Source organism: Physella acuta, unplaced genomic scaffold (genome assembly GCF_028476545.2).
Source record: "Physella acuta isolate Inbredline_101_S28 unplaced genomic scaffold, ASM2847654v3 ptg000701l, whole genome shotgun sequence".
NCBI classification, from domain to species: Eukaryota; Metazoa; Mollusca; class Gastropoda; family Physidae; genus Physella; species Physella acuta.
This window is the reverse complement of record NW_026732220.1, coordinates 127769-144760: the sequence shown is the minus strand read 5'-3', so window position 1 is coordinate 144760 and position 16992 is coordinate 127769. Positions and strand designations below refer to the sequence as shown.

At 34.3% G+C, this 16992-nt stretch overlaps 1 protein-coding gene across 1 annotated transcript; it reads left to right on the top strand.

Moving 5' to 3' along the window:
- Positions 1 to 3280: 3280 nt before the first annotated feature.
- On the top strand, positions 3281 to 16892 carry LOC131949574 (trypsin alpha-3-like). The gene is made up of 9 exons (XM_059311419.1): positions 3281 to 3343; positions 6885 to 6936; positions 7064 to 7196; positions 9561 to 9667; positions 10328 to 10435; positions 10867 to 11024; positions 13101 to 13243; positions 13804 to 13858; positions 16695 to 16892. Exons 1-9 carry the CDS (start codon positions 3307 to 3309, stop codon positions 16796 to 16798), a joined length of 897 nt encoding a protein of 298 aa, XP_059167402.1. The 5' UTR covers positions 3281 to 3306; the 3' UTR covers positions 16799 to 16892.
- The last annotated feature ends 100 nt before the right edge of the window (positions 16893 to 16992 follow it).

The window sequence follows — 16992 nt, the reverse complement described above, 5'->3', positions numbered from 1 at the left end:
TTCTTTTTACCTTTCTTTTTGTATAATTGTGAACAATATTTATTTTTTCTCAAAAAAAAATCACCTTTGATATTTGCAAATTTGGGCTAAAATCATCATAGAATTGGTGTTTTTGAGTTACAATCGAAGATAGAATTACCGTGAAAATATAGTCTATGGTGATTATTTGTTTTTTTTTTCACAAAAGATACAATTAAGAATTAACTTATAATCAGATCAAGAATTACTGTGTAATTATGTAATTTTTCAATCCTTTTTCCCTGGTGTTGGGTGGATTCTGACAGTCAATGCTGAGGAGTCTTCTGGTACTTATAAGTCTCACTGGTCTAACCCCTGTAGAAGAGCAGGAAATCGAAGATTATGCCAAGCAGCACACGGAGTCACACGGCCAATCATATTCTACAAATATACCAATCTCCCTTAGATCCAGCATTCAACTTAGCTTGACCGTTCAGTCAATATTACACAACACCTTTGTGGTCTACATTCCCCAAAACCCTTGTGGTCTACAATATACAACACCATTGTGTTTTACATTCCCCAACACCTTTGTGGTCTACATTACACAACACCATTTTGGTCTACATTACACAATACCATTTTGGTCTAAATTATACAACACCATTGTGGTCTAAATTATACAACACCATTGTGGTCTGCATTACACAACACCATTTTGGTCTAAATTACACAATACCCATTAATCAACATCTCACTACACCGCTGTGGTCTATACTACACAATAACATTTGATCAACATTACACTGCCCCCTTTAGTCAAGATTAAACTACTCAAAAAAATCAACCTTTAACCGGTTAAAACCGAAATCAACAAAAAATAGCCAAGTTACCATTTTATCTTACTAAGTCTGGGAAAACAAAATGTGTTTCTTATCTAATTAAAAAAAAATTAAAATTTCATTACGTTGAAAGAACAACAAAAAAAGCGTCTAAAAACTTCAAGTGGCGATTAGATTACGCGGCAGTGTTAACATCATTTGCTGTTTAATTAATTAATCAAAATGACAAAAAACTATATGCAATGTAACAAAATAATCAAACTACATTGTTAGAAGAAGCTGTTATAGACATCCAATTTGTTTTTTATCTCTGAGTTATAATATGATTCAATAAATGAAAAACAAATATATCATTGATATTGCTATTTACTAACCCGGATAATCTTATACTATAATTATAATAAAATACCTTTAGAAAAGCGATCAACAATTTTTTCCTCTTACCACAAGTACATTTTTTAAATACCCTGGTTATGTATAATGTACATACCAATATACTCTACAACATTTGTTGTTCATTTTAAAATAACAAGTTCTCAATATCATCAAGACTTATATTTTTTTTAACTGTTATAAACATCACATACAAATGTTCATGACTTCAATATTTCGAGTTTCATCAATTAGGCCAATTAATTATACACTCAGCTGGTCTAATTTTTAAAAAAAAATGAACTTTTAAAAATTTAAACTTTAATTATTTGTGTTTTTTACGTGGATACAATATAGATTACTTTTTTTTAAAGCAAAAGCCAGTCCATAAAAAACTAAAAAAGTTAAAACAGAGAAAATGATCAGACAGAAATCAGTACAACGACCGTAAATTCTTATTTCAGATTATTTTTCGCATTTGAAAATAATCATCAGCTGTTCCGAAATTGTAATTTTTATTTATAGAAGTAAATAAAACATAATTATACCAGTGGCGGAACTAGAAAAAACGGGCCACCCCGCAAAAAAAAATTTCTGGGCCCCCCTCTTATATATATATATATATATATATATATATATATATATATATATATATATATATATATATATATATATATATATATATATATATATATATATATACAGAGGCGTAGCGACCCTTCCATGCGCCCGGGGACAAGCTTTCGATTTGCACCTCCTCCCCCCCCCCTCGAACTTTTGATTTTCTCACCCCCCCCCCCTCAAACTTTCAATTTGTTTTTCAAACCATATTTGGCGCCCCTAAAGTCGGCGCCCGGGGACACATGTCCCCCCCCCCCCTCTCGCTACGCCTCCGTGGATTTATATACAAACACAGAACACATAAATTAGATACTCATTTCTGGCCTGATCGGGTTTTAAAAAAAAATTGTTTTTTTTTTCAATTTAAACAAATTACAACATGTCATGTGTGTTAGTGCATTGGTCTGTTTTGATTTATTTATTTATTCTTTTTTGAATTTAGAACTAGTTATTTTTTTATTATACTTTTATTTGCAATTAAAACAAGTACATCAATATCAAATTCTTTACGTAATTTAGAACTACTTTTTTCAATATGTTTGCTGTAATTCAGCCGACCCTTTTAGTATTTACCCGGTCAAAACATATATAACTTGAAAGCTTTGTATGTGTAATGGTTTCTCGTGTTATGTTTATTTCTATGTTTTTTTGGTATTTATTTTACTTGTTTTAAATATATTTCCTTTTTATACTACGCCAATCTTTAGATTTTATTTTTTTAAAATAATATTTAAGAGAAGTAATTGCTTTTAATTTGTTTAGTACAAATATATTAAAAGGAGCTTATGAGTACCCCTATTTAACCATTTAAAAAAGGGAAATAAGTCATGGAAGGGTTTTGAACGTTTGCCTATCTTTCACACTACAGCTCAGGCACATATTTTTTTTACGCAACAGCATGTGTTAGCTACTATATAAGATCACAACTGTAGTAGATCTGTTTGTTATTTACAAAAGCTTATACCGTCAAGTCAAAAAGTGCAAGAAATGTTTTTTGTAACTTTAAAAAATTTATTATGGTCGGCTATGGGCCCCTAAAATAGCGTGGGCCCCCCCCCCCCCGCATTGCGGGGTCTGGCGGCACTGTAGTTCCGCCCCTGAATTATACTCTAACAACAAAATGAACGGAGAGTATATGTATTTTTTTAAAAGACGATTCAAATGTAAAGGGTTCTAGAAAATTCCGCAAATATAAATGTATGTGACCCAAAAAAAAAAGATGTATTATTTTTTTAATAAACTAAATTATTTTTTTTTTAAATTTAAAAAAAAAGTGTAACAGCTAGTCGTGCAGAACTGAAATTAATCTATTTACAACACCTGCTAATTCGCACGCAGATAATTAACCTAATTAGATGTAGTTCGTGACGACCAACTAGCTTATAATTACAAATTAATATTTTTTAAATTATTGCCATTTAACGTGAACGCCATACGTCTGATAACACTGCAGGTATAAAACCTTGAAAAAACGTGCAGATGTAATCTACCTGCTCAGGTAAAATCTTCCAGGATGAAGATTCTATTGGCGGTGCTATTGGTGGCGCTAGGTACGTTGTCGCATCGCTGGACGGATGCTGTGGATTTATTTACAACGCAGAGAATCTATGGATATTATAAGAATTTGTTGAATGTTGAAATTAATGTTGAAATTAATGTTGAAATTTACGTTGAAATTAATTAAGTTCGAAGTACGCGATGGATATTGTGTGATGTCGAATTGAGGTTATATGTTCGACTTTCGAGGCAGATACTTGTGTTACGATACATCGAAAACCTGGGTTTGAACTTCAAGACGCGTATTAGTTTGATGGTAGAGGTCTTGGGTTCGAAACTCGAAGCGGATAGCAATGAAAACGCTTAGTATTCTTTTTTTTTCTTTCCGTACAGAAAATTATGTTCAAGCTTCTCAAATGAAGGAATTTGAATTTTTACATAACTTATTGTGGCGCCCAGCCGACCGTTCGACGAGTTGATCTCGCCGACTTAACTCTCACCTAGTCGACACTAATAATAAATCAATTAATTAATACTGACTTGAGAAACCGTACTACGCCAGAGTAGGTGATCTAAATGTTGTATTCCTACCAAGGGTATTTCTTGGGGAATTTATTTCAATTCGGATAAGCTAAGCTAGAATAAAATATTAAACGATTATCGTGTTTTCTTTGGCGTCAGCATAGAATCTCGTATAAGGCATCGACTAACTAAGAGCAATTTATCTCGACGATAAAGTTCAAATGCTTGGATCGATGAGTGACTGTCACACTACCTTGCGTGTTATGTTAGAGATAATTTTACAACGAAAGTGAAATAAATAAATATTTTTTTATTTGAACCGGCATTTCAACTCAGAATTTAAAAAAAAATATCCTTCTTCTGCGTTCTTAATTTTAGTGTTGTAATGGATCCCCTCCATTAAAGAATGCGTGTCAACTGGTTATGCGCCATTGAGGCCATTGACTCCGTCTAAAACCTGTTTTTGTTTTTGGTTTGCTTCCATAGCCTTTGTCCTACCTAGAACAAACTACAAGGGAGCAGTTGTTTGATTTTGGAGTTGTCTCTCCTAGAAGAGTGGCTGTCCCCAGCTAACGAGCCTCATCTGCCCGAGGGTTCGAACTCGAGACTTTTCGGTTTAGCAACGATGAGCTTTACGACTCGACCATGCCGACTCATTTTTTTAAATGTATCTAGCTGATTCTCATTTTAAAGAATTAGTGGTTTTCGAATACAAATTTTTTGAGAGTAGTTTTGTGTAAAATAAAGATCTTAAATTAGAATTATTGTTTCGGATATAATAAATCACTCTTAAGAGAAAAATGTCATAAAAATACGTTTTAATAACAAGCTTTTATGTAATAATGCACTAAAAAGGAGAAAATAAATGATACACTACTATTTAAATAACTATAAGGAAAAACGTGGGTCTCTTCCTAAATATTAGTAAAGGTATCCAATAGATACTAAAGTGACCAACGCTTTTCTTTATAGTTATTTAATTAGTAGTGTATAATTTACGAGCCGGCCCGCGGCATAACATACGCCGCTATTTAGTTGTTTCTAATTTTCAATAATTCATAATTTGTGAATTCGACAGTACCAACGCTGACACTGAAAATATTTCTTTAAAACACTATAAGTAGCTCGTTAAGGACCATAACCCCCCCCCCCCCCCTTCCTTCCCTCCCCCCTCCTCCCCCCCCCCCCCCCTACGTTTAAAATCGTTGGCTCTGCTTGTAAACATTTAGAGTGAACACAGCTCACTAAAACCATGTAGGGGTGGGGAGGTAGGGAGAGCGTTTGCAGCTTGTTTTCTAACGGCTCGAAGAAGAGAATTATATATATAGATTTTCTCCTTTTTAGTGCATTATTACATAAAAGCTTGTTATTAAAACATATTTCATGAATTTTTTTAGTACTTTACATGTTTTTATTTACAATAGAGTTATATGACTAAAAGCCATTGCGCACCTATTGAACGTGATGACGCGCTTTTGCCGTGATGACGCGTGTGGATAGAACTGCCTACTAATTCGGTCCAAATTTTAATAATTCATAAAAAAATTAATTAGGCGACCAATTAAGTCAAATTGAATGTCATGATGCATTGTCTTCATGTCTTGACCCACGTACCAACTACGAACCGTATCTGTCAGTTAGAAATGCCTGCAATTCCGCTCGGCCGTTTCGATCTCAACTGACGACAGACTGACGAAAGAGGAAGTGAGTTAAATAAAAGCTTGTAAAAATACACTTTACAACACCGCCAAAAAACCTTCGTTTCTAGGCCCTTCCTAAGTAAAGAATAAAATATATTAGCTGCTTGGTTAGGGGGGGGGGGAGGAGATGCGACATTTGATCTTTTAATGGATCTTCGTCACACAAAATTTAAAGTCAATGTGAACTGGTGCAGGGGTAGAACTGTGCTCTCCTATAGTGTCCAGAGCTTTAATTTTATGTCCGTACATACAGACGTTCAGTATATTCCTGTACAACTGTGACATACACTGTCACATAACACATTGTTGGGAATTACGTACTAACACTTTGCGGTACTGTCTAAAAGCCAAACTGAACTTTTAACTGGCAACTCGGGATATAGGCATGATTTTTAATCCATTTTAAATACTTACACTTTTTAAAATAGAATAAAATCTCGTAGAAAAAAGAATTGCACACAAAGTGAACGCTAAATAAAATGTGTATAACAGTGTGGAATATTATTAGTACTTTATAAATTCACATGCGATTTTTGAGTAATCGGAAATAGCAAAAATTACTACTTCCGGCCAACGGAAATTACTCAAAATTTGACAGAAGGTAGAGAATTAGATCTTTTAATTACATGTTAAATCACATTTAACTATCTGAAATAGTACTCAAGTTATAGGCTTTTGAAAAATTCAAAGTCGAAAATGTTCCACTTCCGGTTATTGGAAATCGCTAAAAAGATGATACGGTTCTACGATTTTGATATTATACTTATATATGAAATTCCATCAACCTAGCTGTAAAGGTACTCAAGTTATCGTGTTTACACACAGACACACACACAGACATACGGACAAGATTGCAAAATTATGTTTCTCCGACTCAGGAAGGTGTAAACGTCGAGATTTGTAAAAATATCGATTTTTTAATTTTTTGTTTGCACGATAACAAGACTTTCTCCATACTTCGTATATACGAGAAAGTAAACATTCACTGAAGAAAATCTCAACATGCAAGGGAAACAACTAAAAAATTAGCTCTTGCAATTTAGTTGTAGAACATATGAAGTAAAATCTTGATTAGTTTATTCAACTTTTAAAATAATCGTTTTTCTATTGTTATTAACCTATGTATTTCAAGGATACATTCCTCATTCTATTTGGCTGAATTTCTTATAGTTGTTAGTTTCACAAAATTAATGTTTCTTAAAATATGAGATTTTATAAGCATACCGTGATAAGTAAAACAAGAGCAAAAGTAATTGGCTTTACACGGCAGACACTGTACAATTACTCTTATTACACAATTTTGTTTTCATTTTGCTTACATGTGGATTACATTTGGCTTACATTTTGCTTACATTTTGCTTATATTCCACAGCCCATGCTAGGCCATCCTTACGTCAAGCCCATGAAATCTTTACCAGAGTCAAGTAAAGTTGTTTTTTTCTTTTACGTTATTGCTAAGTTATGAAGGAAATATACGCGTAGTCTTGCTTTCATGATTTCATTCAAAACGTATCTCTCTCTAATATAATGGTTTCACATACTTTTTTTTAGCCGTTATGAAAAAATTGACGCAGCCGGATGTGGCCAACGCCCTCTGGTTGCCGGAAACGGAGTGTCTGAGCTTTCATTGGTCAACAAGATCGTCGGTGGTCAAGAGGCTGTCCCATACTCCTGGCCAGCTATTGTAAATACTTTTTCTTATGAGTTTTTTATTGGCTTAATATTTTCCAGAGACGAAATGTTTTTAATATATATATATATATATATATATATATATATATATATATAATATATAAAGCTCAGTTCTGTATGTAACGCATGTGTTTGTCGTTGGTCTTGCATGGATTAAAGTGTTATAATATTATCGTGCGCATTTCTCTAAATTTATGAGTTAAAAAATTACTATTGAATGTGTTGGGAAATAATTTTCATTTTTCAAATTAAAGTAATAATTGTCGGCATGTTCATTAAACACAAGTTTTAAAAAAATATCATCTTTTACAAAAATTCTAATTATGTCTTTATTTAGTCCTATAGCACATACGTCCCTTTGATAAATTAGGAAAACACAATTACTTCCCTTTATATAACCATTGTATTTTGTGGAAAATAATTTACTTTTTAATTACTTTGTTTTGGTGTTGGGAAAAAAAATAATTACATAATTAGCGGGGATTGATCAAGTGCAAATGTTGTAGGTATTTTACGGATAAGCTTGGAGTATTATAATTGTTCATTAAATTGAAACAGGCGCGTTCGTTTAAGTGAGTGCAAAAGACTATGAATAAGTTGGGGTACTATAGTCGTTCATTAAGCTAAAACAGGTGATTCCGCTCCGGGCGTTTATGTTCGCGTTAGTGTTTTCTTTGTGTTTAGGTGGGTTTGTGTTAGTGGTTACGTTTTGATTTGGTTCGTTTTTGTTCTTTCTTTTTTCGTTTTTGTTTGTGTTTTTTTGTTTGGGTTTGCATTTGTGTTTTTGGTTGGTTTTGCGTTTGGATTTGGTTTGTTTTCGTTTGCTTTTTCGTAGTTTTTTTTTTTTTGTTGGTATTGGTGTTTGTGGTTCGGTTTGTTGTTAGGTTTTTGTTTTCGTTTGCTTTTTTGTTTTTTTGTGTGTTTGTATTGGTGTTTGTGGTTGTGGTTTGGTTTGTTGTTAGGTTTTTGTTTTCTTTTGTATTTGTAATTGTGTTAGCGTTATGTTTGCGTTTTGTTGTTATGGTTGGTTGTGGTTTGGGTGGGCAATGCCGGGTTTATGATGATTACTAAACACACAGGTAATGGTCTTTAACAGAAAGGTTTTTCACAGAAGCCAGAGCAGGGCCTGGCCGGGACGGCTAGTCTAATATATAAAGCTCAGTTCTGTATGTAACGCATGTGTTTGTCGTTGGTCTTGGATGGATTTAAGTGTTAGACAATTATCGTGCGCATTTGTCTAAATTTATTAGTTAAAAAATTACTATTGAAAGTGTTGGGAAATAATTTTCATTTTTCAAATTATAGTAATAATTGTCGGCATGTTCATTCAACACAAGTTTTAAAAAAATATCTTTTACAAAAATTCTAATTATGTCTTTATTTAGTCCTATAGCACTTACTTCCCTTTGATAAATTAGGAAAACAAAATTACTTCCCCTTATAAAACCATTGCGTTTTGTGGAAAATAATTTACTTTTTAATTACTTTGTTTTGGTGTTGGGAAAAAAAATAATTACATAATTAGCGGGGATTGATCAAGTGCAAATGTTGTAGGTATTTTACGGATAAGCTTGGAGTATTATAATTGTTCATCAAATTGAAACAGGCGCGTTCGTTTAAGTGAGTGCAAAAGACTATGAATAAGTTGGGGTACTATAGTCGTTCATTAAGCTAAAACAGGTGATTCCGCCCCGGGCGTTTATGTTCGCGTTAGTGTTTTCTTTGTGTTTAGGTGGGTTTGCGTTAGTGGTTGCGTTTTGATTTGGTTCGTTTTGTTCTTTCTTTTTTCGTTTTTGTTTGTGTTTTTTTTTTGTTTGGGTTTGTATTTGTGTTTTTGGTTGGTTTTGCGTTTGGATTTGGTTTGTTTTCGTTTGCTTTTTGGTTGTTTTTTTTTGTGTTGGTATTGGTGTTTGTGGTTGGGTTTGTTGTTAGGTTTTTTTTTTCGTTTGCTTTTTTTTTGTTTTTTCTTTGTGTTTGTATTGGTGTTTGTGGTTGTGGTTGGGTTTGTTGTTAGGTTTTTGTTTTCGTTTGTATTTGTAATTGTGTTAGCGTTATGTTTGCGTTTTGCTGTTTTGGTTGGTTGTGGTTTGGGTGGGCAATGCCGGGTTTATGATGATTACTAAACACACAGGTAATGGTTTTTAAAAAGGTTTTTCACAGAAGCCAGAGCAGGGCCTGGCCGGGACGGCTAGTATATATATATATATATATATATATATATATATATATATATATATATATATATATATATATATATATATATATATATATATATATATATATAATGTGTATTAGATAATTTTTTTTCCTTTTTTCTAATCCGAAATCTTTCAACCCCCCCCCCCCCCCCCCACAGTGCAGTTTGAGATCCTCTACCTCACCAAACTCCCACATGTGTGGAGCTAACTTGGTCAAGAACTTGGCCGGTCAATATTTCTTGATCACAGCTGCTCACTGCACATCGTAAGTCCTGTAGATTTATTTTTCTGTCCAACTTTACAACTGTCTCCGTTTGTAAACTTTCACGTAAAGTGTAAATAACGAACAAACTACGCCAGCCTCAACAAACTGGTATTTAATTGTAAAGAGAAATATATTAGATATTTACTTCACGTAAAATAAATAGTTACTAAAAGCTACAACCGAAAAATCCCCCGTTATGTTCCAAAAAACATTGGTCATGAAAATATTTAATTTCTCCAAATAATGCCGGATATCCAGTTTAGCTGAGTAGTCTCAGGTATCTGGGTAGGACTAGAGCTGAAAATTGTGTCTGGTCTAGTATTCGAAATATTATAACCGGAAGTGATAAACTTTGGAATCAAACGATGTCATTCTTTAAAATCTTTATATTATATTTTTTGTATTTTTACTCTTATTGATAGTTTTGATCGATTTTGTTAACATTTGCTTGTTGAGAACTCCAGTCTAGTCTTTGGAGTTTATTTAATGTTTAATTATATAAAATTTTAATGTCTTGAAACTACTGCGGTTTGTTGCAAAATTAGGATGTGCTGATTACATTCATTATTTGTACATGCTGACTGAATTAAAATGTGTTGCTCAGAGAAAGAAGAGTAGGAAAAACACGAATAAATTTTTAATTTTTTTTTTTGCCCCCAGCAACCGTCAAGCCTCCAGGTACGTGGCCCACTGTGGTATCTACGACAGAGCTGCCACCACTCAACCACACAGAGTCATCATCTACTTCTCTGAACTGGTCGTTCATAGGTGAGTTTTTCACATGTGTGTTGTAAGATAAGTCACAGGTGTTTTGGTCACAGGTGTTTGGTCACAGGTGTGTTGTCACAGGTGTGTTGTCACAGGTGTTTTGTAAGATAGGTCATAGTTGTGTTGGTCACAGGTGTGTTGTCACAGGTGTTTTGGTCACAGCAGAGTATGAAAGTCACATATGTGTTTAAATATAGGTTGTATATTAGAAAATCACAAATGGCAAATGGTATTTTTGTCAAAGGTGTGTTGGTCACAGGTGTGTCGGCCACATCTGTATTTGGAAATTGACCTCATGTTACTTAAAAATGTCCAATTGTTTTCGCCTGCAAATACCTGATGGTACTTTATCTTTATATTCCATCCAATACAACGACTAAAGTAAATGTATGAACAAATTATTCAATCCTTCCTCTACCTGTATCCTCCAGCCAATACAACGACTGGACTTTGGACTACGACATCGCCATCTTCCGTGTCTCCACCGCCCTCCCCACCAACTCCTACATCTCCGCCGTCTGTCTACCCAACGAGGGCTGGAACGAGGGCGAAAAAGCCATCGTCGCTGGATGGGGAACTCTTGAAGCTGGTACTTTCTATTTTCTGGAATTTATTGTCTAAAAATTTTTAAAGTTTGCATCTATATATATTTATATAATTCTCTTCTGGGAGACGTTAGACAACAAGCTGCAAGCGCGCCTTGCAGTCCCCTCTCTTCCTCTCTATCGCAAACACCCCCCCCCCCACCCCACATGGTCTGGTGAGCTGTGGGTCACTCTAAATGTTTACAAGCCGGGTTTAGTGACGGCAATTAGGGGCAGATAATTTAGTTTGAAACGATTTTAAACTTAAAGGAGGTAACTAAGGAGGAGGCTGCTTTCACGGGGGGGGGGGGGGGGGGTTAGTATTTTAAAGCAAATATTTTTAAGTGGCTGCATCGGTACTGTCGAATTCACACATTATGAATTACTGAAAAGTAGAAAAAACAACCACTAAATAGCTGCGTATGATACACCGCGGGTCGGCTCGTGTGTATATTATTCTCTTCATGGAGACCATAGAAAACACCACGCAGCTTAGCCACCACCCTCATCCCCCACCTGTCAGGTGAGCTGTGGTTCACCCCGAATGCTTACAATCGTAGAGCCGGGTTAGTTACGGCTTTTAAGGGCAGATAATTTAGTATTAAACGATTTGAAATGAAGGGGAGGTAACAATATCTGATTGATCTCTTCTTTGTAAACGGCTGCTTTCAATGGGCGGGAGGGGGGGGGTAGTGTTGAATTTACAAATTATATATTGCTGATAGCGGCGTATGCTACGTCGCGGGTCAGTTCGTAATGTTTTTATTTTAAAATATCACACAAAGCTGTCGTAGTCGGATGGGAAAACACTTTAATTTTAAGAATTTAATGTCTATAACTTAATTTTGTTTCCTTAAAAAGTGTGGTTGACATTTACTGTATAAGGCTTTTTGTAATACACCCACTGGTTTCTATTACTCATTCGACATTCAACTTGACACCCATAAGGGGTCTCCATAAATGACGTCACACTCGTAGGGGGAGGGGGGTTCGTAATTTTGTGACGGTGTATGATGGGAGGGGGGGGGGCTCAGATGGTAGGACGTCACACTTTTGCATTATAAAAAAGCAATGTTAGAAAACGAATTTTAGCCGTTATTTCGCGTTTTAGAAAACTGTTTTAATAAATTGTAATAGGAATTGATTAAAATACTATATATGTAGAGAGTTCAGACAAGATTTTGGAAAATATCGATGTTTTAAGAAAAATTCAACTGCAATTTTGAGGGAGGTAAAAATCGTCCAAAAAAGCGTGACGTCATTTATGGATGACCCATAATATGCATAACTTCATTATAAAACGTAGCCCGTCCTGACTAACCAAATTATACAACTATTATAAACAATGAAAGCTCTAAAAGCCAATTTAACTATCGTATTGCAGCTAAGTAATCAATTCCTAAATTGGCAGCATACATATTTTTTTATAACTACAATATATATATATATATATATATATATATATATATATATATATATATATATATATATATATATATATATATATATATATATATAAAATATATATTGATTTATTTATATATATATATATATATATATATATATATATATATATATATATATATATATATATATATATGTATATTGCATATAGGATATATATATATATATATATATATATATATATATATATATATATATATATATATATATATATATATATATATATATATATATATATATATAAAATATATATTGATTTATTTATATATATATATATATATATATATATATATATATATATATATATATATATATATATATATATATATATATATATATATATATATATATATGTATATTGCATATAGGATATATATATATATATATATATATATATATATATATATATATATATATTTATATATATATATATATATATAATATATTGAGATATATATATATATATCTATGTATGTATATTGCATATAGTGTATATATACATAAATATTTATTTATTTATTCTTATATACATATATATATATATATATATATATATATATATATATATATATATATATATATGAGTACGCACGGAAGTCTTGGTTTTTTCTCACCAGGTGGCGTGTCACCCTACAGACTCCACCAAGTCTCTAAGCCAATCAAATCCAGACAAACCTGCATCGACAGGTACGGTGCTGGCTCCATCACCTTGAGGATGTTGTGTGCTGGTTTACCTGAGGGAGGTGTCGACTCATGCCAGGTACGTAGGCCTACTTCCTGTAACGGTTAACCTTTCATCAACTGCTGTTAGTTTAACCAGTAGTTGGCCTTTTGTAGTTAGTTAAAGCAATGTTTCTAAACCTAGAAACTCGATGTCTTCTTACACCTGAAGTTCTGACGTAGCAGTCCTCAACTTAATCATTAGGTCTTAATGTAACTGTGGCTAATTTAACCAGCTGTTAAAAACTTAGCTTTCTGCTGCCACCTAGATCAGTGGTGTCACAAGGTCGAGTGTCACCTGGCACTAGGACGTCATACCAGCCCTCTTGGAAAATATTTCAATTTCAGTTTGATGTGACCCCTACTATTTCATTGTTGTAACTGGATAAAATATTAATTTTACATTAAACTTCGATTTTGAAAAAAAAATGGTGTCACCCGCTAAATGATGTTACTCATTAAAGGATGTAACTCGGGGGAACAGCACCTCACGACCCCGCGTTTCGACGCTACTGAGACTAAGGTTTTATCAGCTTAACCTGTTGAAAAAAAAATTCCGCCAATTACGTCAAATTTTCCTTGATTTTTTTTGTTCTACAGGGTGACAGTGGCGGCCCACTCTACACCTACAGAGAGAACAGGTGGACGCTCACAGGTAAAAACTGCTTCATCCTATCGTCTTTTGAACACAACAACCATTCTTTCCATCTTAATCCAGTGGCGGAACTAGAAAAAAAGGGCCCCCCCGCAGAATTTTTTTGGGCCCCTATATATATATATATATATATATATATATATATATATATATATATATATATATATATATATATATATATATATATATATATATATATATATATATATATATATATATATATATATATATATATATATATATATATATATATAGGGAAAACAAGGATCGCTCTAAATTTAAAAAAAAAATTCTATCTGGCACACGAATAAATCAAAGGTTTTCCAACACACGAGCTGGCCCCATTCAGTTTTCCAAGTGAGAAGCACAGATTCTCTAAATCTAGTCCTTCACACCAAACTGACGCCGATTTTTTTGTAGCTTTCATCAAAACGTTACCAACCCTGTGCCCTGTTTTCCAGAAGTTGAATTAAATGTTAACAATGTCGGCAGTTCATTTCTTGGATCTTAGGGCGCGGCTTTGTCCACACTACCAACTAGACACGCCAAAGCATGCTGTAAGTCCCTCGGCGACGGCGCTCAGGATGACACTGCCGCAGGTGGATTCAGGCAGAGTTTCTTCCAGGCATCTCTTCGGGGGGGGGGGGGGGGCTCCGCCCCCACCGAAGAAAGTCTACCGCCCCCCCCCCAAACGAGATGGATTTTAATAATATAGTAAACATACACTTTTACTAGTGTCCGCCCGCCCCCCCCCCCCCGAAAAATTTAGACCGCCCCCCCCCCTCCGAAAATTTCAAAAGCCCCCCTCCCCGGAGAAAAAAGTCTGGAAAAAAACACTGGATTCAAGTAGTAACCCCATCCGCTTATGTAGGATCTTGGGGCGCTATATCACATATTTCCGTAAGGCGTCCCCACTCCAATATGTAAAAAAATGTTAGGCCTATGACAGAAACCTCTGCGGGGCTGTACTCAACAGCTTCACAAGTTTTCATGGCGATTGGGTGAATGATGCAGTAATGCATAATGGACAGAAAAAGGTTTTTCACATGTACAACTGTATGTGGCCAGCTCACGCGTCGGATAACCTTCTGATTGGGGGGGGGGATACGCAAATGATGTCACATTTTTTAACGACTAACAAAAAGCCAGACACTCACACCTCCACCTCAATGACGTCATTTATAAATAGTAATTGACTATTAATAATTTTCAATTAATTCCAAACGTTCTAATTAATTTCTAAATAATTATATAATTTAAATAATAATCTTACCTTCCCTGTTTTGTGAATTAGATGAACATAATAGCCTAATACTATACAAGTAAATTAATATCTGTTGACTAGTGCTGTCTAATGTCTGACAAAATGTACTGAAGTGGTGAATCGTACGGTTAGGAAGTAGTTCATAAACGATACATTGATCTACTCGATACTTGCGAGGTTAAGAAAGAGGGATGGGATGGGGGTCGGCTCGGGAAAAAACTTGAAAGAGACAATAAAACGCCTTTGTACGTCAGCATCGCCCATTAGAAAACTTACTCGGGGGAGATAATTCCAAGTATAAGCCTTAAAAGTTTACTATGATATTTCTTGTAAAAGCAAAAACAAGTAAACGTATATAAAACTGAAGTTTCAAGCATTATATTATTTTTTATTATCTGTAGGATACAAGATAGTACAGGATACAAAATCAACCACTAGCACAAACACATATTAACATTGAAAAATGTACAATGGATTTCGGGTCCCTAACCAATGCCGCAAAGAAGAACCGCGCATCATGAAAGCCCGCTTCATATGTAGCGGCTTCTCGTGATATGGACTTTAATGTTTTTTAAAAAGAATTTTTCCAACGACAGCGTGTGTTTGATTGTAGGGAAATAGAACTCGGCCTTGACGATGGTTAAAAAATACAACTATAAATAACTTTTTAAACATAAAAAATTTGACGACAATTTTTGAGCCCCCTTTTTGGTCCCCATCCCCTGCCCCATCTGCCACAGAACACTTTGGAGGATCGGTCAAACAGTTACGTGTCCTCTATTTAGCTATCAAAGGGGGGCAACGAGTCAAAGAAGTCATTCATATTTGAAGAGTTGCCTATATTTTACACTGTAGTTTGTGTAATGGATTTTATTTTTTGCGGAAGAGCGTGGTATAGTGACTGTAAAATAAAGATAATCGTATCGCAGCTACAGTGTTTTTCTTTTACAAACCAAATATTAAGGCAAAAATGCACGAAAATGAAATTCAAAATTTTTAAAATTATTAATTATGGTCGGCCGTGGGCCCCTAAACGGCCTGCCCCCCCCCCCCCCCCCCCCCGCGCATTGCGGGGTCTGGTGGCACTGTAGTTTCGCCCCTGTCTTAATCAATGCAATTTAATTAAGTTGTAAAAAAAAATAATTATTGTTTAAAACTACAAACCAATTTATTCCTACAAATAAAGCTACTTTTTTTCTGATTACGTATTTTAAACAAATATGTCCTTTTTCTTTCTCTACACTTGAAAATAATTCAAATAAGTTGCAATACAATTCGCTTGTTAATAGACATTTATTTATTTTAAACTATTATAAATTAACATAATGTATTATACTTTATATATAATTTATTTTATTTATTTTATAGTATAAAAATAGTTTCTGTTTTAAAACGGTAATGTAAGCTATCCATAATCAGAGTCAGACAGAGCTACCCGGATTCAAACTCGATACTTTCTGGTTAGAAGTCGCGCTCTACTGTCCAACTCAGCCATCCTGAGTAAATAATCCATATTGCTTGAAAAAGCTCCTAAACAGCTTCTATACAGCTTCTTGTATATTTGTTCCCCAGGTATCGTAAGCTGGGGCTACGGCTGCGCTGAAGCCGGCAGACCAGGTGTCTACACTGACGTCATTGAGCTCAAGAACTGGCTGGCTCCAATCCTCAACGGTTAAAGTTAGACACCACAGAGCGTCACCGTTTAGGTTAGCATCAGCCTAGGTGACTCGGGCTAAACCAAAGAGAAGTTTTTCTAAGATTATTTACAAATCACATTATTCATGTAGTGATGATTAAATCAAAATATTGATAAAGAAGATTTCTAAGATTATTTACAAATCACATTGCTTTTGTGTTAATGATGAAATTA

Excerpts from the sequence above, each read along its gene's own strand:
- LOC131949574 (XM_059311419.1), top strand. The coding sequence starts at position 3,307 with ATGAAGATTCTATTGGCGGTGCTATTGGTGGCGCTAG. Across the intron at positions 11,025-13,100 it reads ATGGGGAACTCTTGAAGCTG|GTGGCGTGTCACCCTACAGA; the intron begins GTACTTTCTATT and ends TTTTCTCACCAG. Across the intron at positions 13,859-16,694 it reads GAACAGGTGGACGCTCACAG|GTATCGTAAGCTGGGGCTAC; the intron begins GTAAAAACTGCT and ends TTTGTTCCCCAG.